Source organism: Tasmannia lanceolata, unplaced genomic scaffold, assembly GCF_043159265.1.
Source record: "Tasmannia lanceolata isolate RefF3 unplaced genomic scaffold, GAP_Taslan_0.1 ptg000094l, whole genome shotgun sequence".
Classification (NCBI taxonomy): Eukaryota; Viridiplantae; Streptophyta; class Magnoliopsida; order Canellales; family Winteraceae; genus Tasmannia; species Tasmannia lanceolata.
This window is the reverse complement of record NW_027518771.1, coordinates 137672-143350: the sequence shown is the minus strand read 5'-3', so window position 1 is coordinate 143350 and position 5679 is coordinate 137672. Positions and strand designations below refer to the sequence as shown.

General features: G+C 46.6%; 1 protein-coding gene across 1 annotated transcript; it reads right to left on the bottom strand.

The window, feature by feature from the left end:
- Nucleotides 1–4021: 4021 nt before the first annotated feature.
- LOC143865569 (uncharacterized) lies at nt 4022–4522 on the bottom strand. Its single transcript, XM_077375881.1, has one exon. The coding sequence runs from the start codon at nt 4520–4522 to the stop codon at nt 4022–4024; it is 501 nt and encodes a 166-aa protein (XP_077231996.1).
- Between the last annotated feature and the right edge of the window lie 1157 nt (nt 4523–5679).

Below are 5679 nucleotides of genomic sequence, written 5' to 3'. Positions count from 1 at the left end.
TCAGTTGCTTGGTCTGCCCGGTCAAACGGTCCTATTCAGTCAATCCGGTAATTGAAGTATGAAAGTACTCTTCGCTAGTGCGCTCATCCAGCAATAAACTTTATGTATAAAATAGCGCGTGAAGCAATCAAAGGGCTGCCCTACTTCTCTAGCCTACCGCGCCCTTTATCGATCAAGTTCTTTCGCGCTAGGGTAGGGCGCTCAAGCAAACGAAGGCTTGGCTCGAAACAAGCAACGGCCCTTGACTATCTTTACAAAACTAATAAGCGCGCTAGCGCGCCTTTGAAATCAATCAAGGATTGATAAAGGGCAACAAGCAAACAAGCAAGGGATTCGCGCCCTATTACAGAAGGGAATCTATTTAAGGAAGGGAATCGTACTGATTGCAGCCTGCTAAAGGAATGGTAATCTACTGAGCTAGCCTCCCGTTATGCGCCAATGCTTGAACAGGCTTTTTACTAAAGAGAAATAGGCGTATACAAGAATGGCGGTATTTATGGCTTAGCTCTTAGCTACAACCAACCAAGTATTAGAGTCATTAAGGGAAGGAGACCTATACCAGTACTAGGACTTCTGCCCGGGCAGGGTTTGGAAGAGGGAACGGATAGGAACAGCAGAGGGAGCTGAAAAACTACTGCTAAAGCTAGCGCGCAACGGCTAGCTCAATTGACTGATGACCGGAGTTTGCTGGATCTGAAAGAGAAGTCCTTATCTTGAGACCAAATAACCGAACGAACTCTTTTATTCATTACTTCGGGACAATTGACAAACTCAAGTTTCACCAAAAAAACATCTTTCCGTCCTTGGATCCCGGACAGAAGTCAGATGATTCAACACCGACCGAGTGAATTACCCCGTCACAATCCGCCTCGTCCTCCCCTTTCAGAACCTCTAGTGCTTGTCAGTATGTGGAAGTTCAGTGTGATTCACTTTGATAGGCATCCTCTAGGGCAACCCCTCTACCTTGAATTCATAACCTGCATAAGGAATCCCTGAAACTGGAGGACAAGCAGATGTTCAGTCTTTCCCCAGTGAGCTCGTCTCGTCTTAGGGAAGGGAATCTTTATTCACCAGGAACCACCACTGGATCAGGAGCAGGATCCCCTCTCTCTGGGCGGGCAAACAAAAGAAAGAAAGCACACTCGTCAGCTATCCACCCTGCCCGTAAGCCATATCGATCTCTTCATATAAGATAAGAAAACATATCTATAATCTTTCTATACGTTCGTTAACTTAACCAGTGGGGCTTCCCAACATCCAACAGAAGCGTTAGTTGATCGGTCTACTGAACCTGGCTTTTGAACTCGTCATTCCGGGCGCACTCGATTGACCTTAGCTTATGGTCTAGGCCTCACATCCGTCTCCGTAATCTCCGTCTCTGTCTCCAACTTCCCTTCGAAAGTCAACACAACATAAGAACGAGTAAAACAAGATAAAGAAGAGCCTGAATTCTATGAACTGAATTATTGAATTGAATGTTTGGTCTCAGAGCTCGTGAAGGAAGAGCACTTTCGCCCTTCAGATAACACGCACCGTTTCACGTAAAGCTTCTTTTCCTGCTACACCCGGAACACTGTACTCAGGTGCCTCAATGCTCCTCAAGTGAGTTACTATAGATTATGTAATCGAGGTAGACCACTACAAACTGGTCAAGGTAAGGGTTGGAGTTATCCATTGTTGTGCGGAACAAGACCGGAATTAGGATTCTATTCATAGATCAGTGACTCTTTGTGTACGTTATGGAGTCTCCACTCCATGTTGAAAGCTCTTTCCAATAGCATGAGCGTTGAAAGTCTTCAATTAGACTAGATCGGAAGAGTTCAACAATGCTTTAACTGTAAAGCGATTGTAGTCGCAAGTGAAAGACATGAAGATGGAGGATACCATTACCATATAGGGATACACGCCTTTAACGCCACCAGGTATACAGCAACAGACAAAATAAGGAAAACACTTTTAAAGAGTTTGAGGGAGCACAATTAGACGTAAAATTCCACAAGGCATGGGCATCTGTTTGTAAATATGCACTCCAAGAAGATAAAACACCCATAGTTTGGGGAGATACCCTACCACGAATACATAAATTAATAAAAAAAGCAGAGCTTCATAGAAAAACGAGAAAGGAGGAACAAGGCGAAGCACTAAAAAAAAAAGGTTGGGGCAAGCCTTTTACAGTTCCAGAAGCAGAGAGGGAAAGAGGAGGGAATCGGGCAAAAGGCGAGCATATACTCCTATGGACGGGCTGGCTTAAAACTCCCCTTGAAATAACAATAAGGTTGGCTTAGGCCCGGTTTATCCTTGCTGGACCAAGCAGCGGAGGAGATCCATAGCCGTTGGTTGGATGACCCCCAGGAACTATATTGCGGATGTTCACATAATTTGCTGATGGCATATTTCCCGCTCCTACTGCAGCAGATGGTTCCATTATTCGCTTATGGATCAGAGGCAGCGGAATTCTTTTTAGCAGTATCGGGGCCAAAACTAGACCTGTACAGCGCATATCATAAAAAAGCGTTTTTCCTCCTGCTACAGGAACGGATGTCATATTCGCGGATGGGCTAGAGGGAGCGGATATCGAGAAATGTTGCTTTTCTCCTAGCCTTCCTTTCCCCTAATATGCTCTTCCGTTTTGGCTTACGACTCTTGAACTTGAAGGTGAGCGAGCCGGTTGAGTTTGGCGGGCCCTCATACTTCGAGTCACCATCCGTTGAGCCGAGGACGGTGCTGAAAAAATGATGGGACTTCTTCTTTCCTCCCTGATGGGGGATGCATGCTGGCTGACGGGTGCTGAACCTCCCTTTCCTTTCATAGTCCGGGTTTGCTTCTGCCCGGGCTGGTGACCTTTCCGATGTTGCGATGATCTGGGTGCCCCTGCTCGGGAATGGGTCCATATGTGGGTTCAGGAGGAGGAGGACTTCGACTCCCAACTCTTTCTTGATCAGGGAGTTGCTGCTCTTTGAATGTCAACAGCTTGTTGATTCCTTGCGATAAGTAAGAAAACGTCAGTTGATGCCACCATCGGACATACTCCAAGACCATCTTGCCCTCTCTGTCATCCGGCATTATCACGAAAGCAGCCCCGGTGCCCTTTCTCATCATATGTGCCCAGTACCCCGCCAGTTCCGAAAGGTGAAAGATGACGCGCTTGACGTCGTGACCGGGTGCCGGAATGGATTGGTCAAAACCAAATTGTCTTGCAAACCGGTGGGGATTGTACGGTTCTGCCCGAAGCACGTTGCCCTGCCGTAACGTCAGAATGCCGCATCGCATGGAGATCAGATACTATACTATACTATCTTTGATGCATTTTCACAACAGCAATAAGTAGCAAGGGCCCTTTTCATCGACCTTGTCGACCAATCATACAAGATTTAGGGCATCTCTAAAATACCATTCTTGTAGGGCCGCCACGTGAAGCTCATCGGATGACGAATAAAGAGCCTGGCCATCTTCGCATCGAACTTCCCGGCTGCAATGTTCTCAATTGCAAGCATCTCCGGGACATAATCTTTCAGCTTCCCCAGGTCAGGAAGCGGCAATCTCATATACAGCTTAGGAAAATACTGGTCCAGCCATGCATAGAAGTAGTGGACCGGGAATTCCGCATTGCACTGGCCTGGACCAAGTTTATCTTGGGCAACAGCGCCCAAACCGTAATAAATGCTGGCAAGGACGGCCGGAGCTATGGCTACTCTCTCTCCCTGCACCAAGAACCCGGCCATGACGAATGTTTCCGGACGAATGACGTTGCTGCGGTTGTTCGGAAGGACAAAAGCGGCTCAACCAGAGAGCCAAGAATGCGGTGCGGCTAAGTCGTCTCACTTGAGAATTCCGGAGTCGTTTTGAATGCCCGGGAGTGTGAAGTATTGTATTTTTATTCTGTATAATGACCTTATACAGAATAGGGGGTCTTTCTGTCCATTGCTTTATTCTTGATTTGTATATGCGGACATAGTTGTGTTTTTTGATTTCATTGTATTTTGTACTTACTTATAGTAGGGCTTAAGCCCCTCTTTTCCTTTTAATGAAAATGATTCTTATTCTCCCCTCTGAAAGCTATCAGAGACGACATAGGATAGAGTGATGATGACGGCGCATGAATCAGATCGGCGTGAATTTGACACTTCATGCATCCCCTGACGAATTTATGACAATCTTGACCCATGGTTGGCCAGTAAGATCCTTGTCGAATGATCTTTTTAGCGAGCATCTGGCTGTTGACATGGCCTCCGCAAAGCCCCGAGTGGAGCTCACGAATGGCGTGCTGAGCTTCTTCTTTATCTAGACATCGCAAAAGTCTCCCTTCGAATGATCGCTTGTAAAGTACGCCAGCTAGTAGCACGTAGCGGGTAGCCAGCTGTCGAACGTACTTCCTATCTGCTTTAGTCGCGTAATTTGGGAAACTTCCCTCTTGGTTGAAGTTCTTTATGTCATAGTACCATGGGTTTCCAGCATCGCCGGCCTCTTCTGCTTCGGCCAGAACCTCATCATCATCACTGCTTTCACTCGAGTCATCATGCATTAGGTATTCTCCTTTGATTTCTTCTTCTTCCTCCTCAACCTTTTCTTTTCCCGGAGGCCCCTATTGGTAAGGGGAGGACTTTTCGATGTACTTCGGTCTTCTGGGCTGGATGAAGAAGTATGCCGGCTGATATAGCTTTTCAACAACGAGTGATTCCATTGACCGGTACAAAGGCATCTCGACTATGGAGGCCAGGGTAGCTAGAGCATCGGCTAGGCGGTTCTTGTCTCTAGGCACATGGACGAAAACCACCTCATCAAACAGTGAGACTAGGCGTTCGGCTAGCTCTTGATACGGAATCCACTTAGAGTCCCTGGTCTTCCACTCTCCCACGACCTGACTGATAACCAATTTCGAGTCCCCAACTACTTTTAGGCGAGTCACTCCAAACGTGAGAGCGCTTCTCAGGGTAGCGTAGTGTGGTCAGTTTTTTGAGGGAGCATGGCGTGGAGAGGAGGGAGCACCAGAGGAAGGGGGAGTTGGCACTCTAACAAGCATTTTTGACTAGGCCTTTACTGGATCCAACCTAAATCTCATTCCTTGCCCTCAAAGAGAAATCGTGAATATCCATTCTTCGCAGGGATGGAGGAAGAATTCGGTCGAAGGGCATTATTCAAATCCTATTCTGATCTCTAACCTAAAAAAAGATCAGTTGTCACCGCAGGAGCTTTTTTAAAAATGAGGAAGACTGGCCTGGCCGAAAGTTGGAAAAGCTTATTCAAAATCGTTTTTGAGCGGGAAGAAGGCTTTCTGTAAATGCTTTCAGCAGGGCGGCCAGGAGGATCGAGCAGAAAGTGGATGGAAGAAAGAAGAATCCTTTCAAAAAAGGGATAGAAGTTACAAGGATGTCACCCTAGCGGAAACCAACGAAAGGTCTGAAGATAGAGGGTTTCCAGAATATCAAAGTCGTATGGGCGCTGCTCAGGATTTCAAGGGTAAAAAGAGGTATGAGATTCCTACCCCGTATGTGAAAGATGGAATTCACACAGTGGATTTTTTAGTAGAAAGTGAGAAAGACAGTGTGTATGAGTGCAATGCCTTATAGGAAAATTTCAATGAAGGAGACCTAATGTGGATTTGATTAGATCCAGAGCTCGTTTCCTATGGGCGGATAACCGCCCTAAATCCATATCCGTGCTGGACAAGGGTTTCATTCT

What these genes read in the sequence shown, in the direction of transcription:
- LOC143865569 (XM_077375881.1), bottom strand. Translation starts at nt 4,522, where the DNA reads ATGCATGATGACTCGAGTGAAAGCAGTGATGATGATGAGGTTCTGGCC.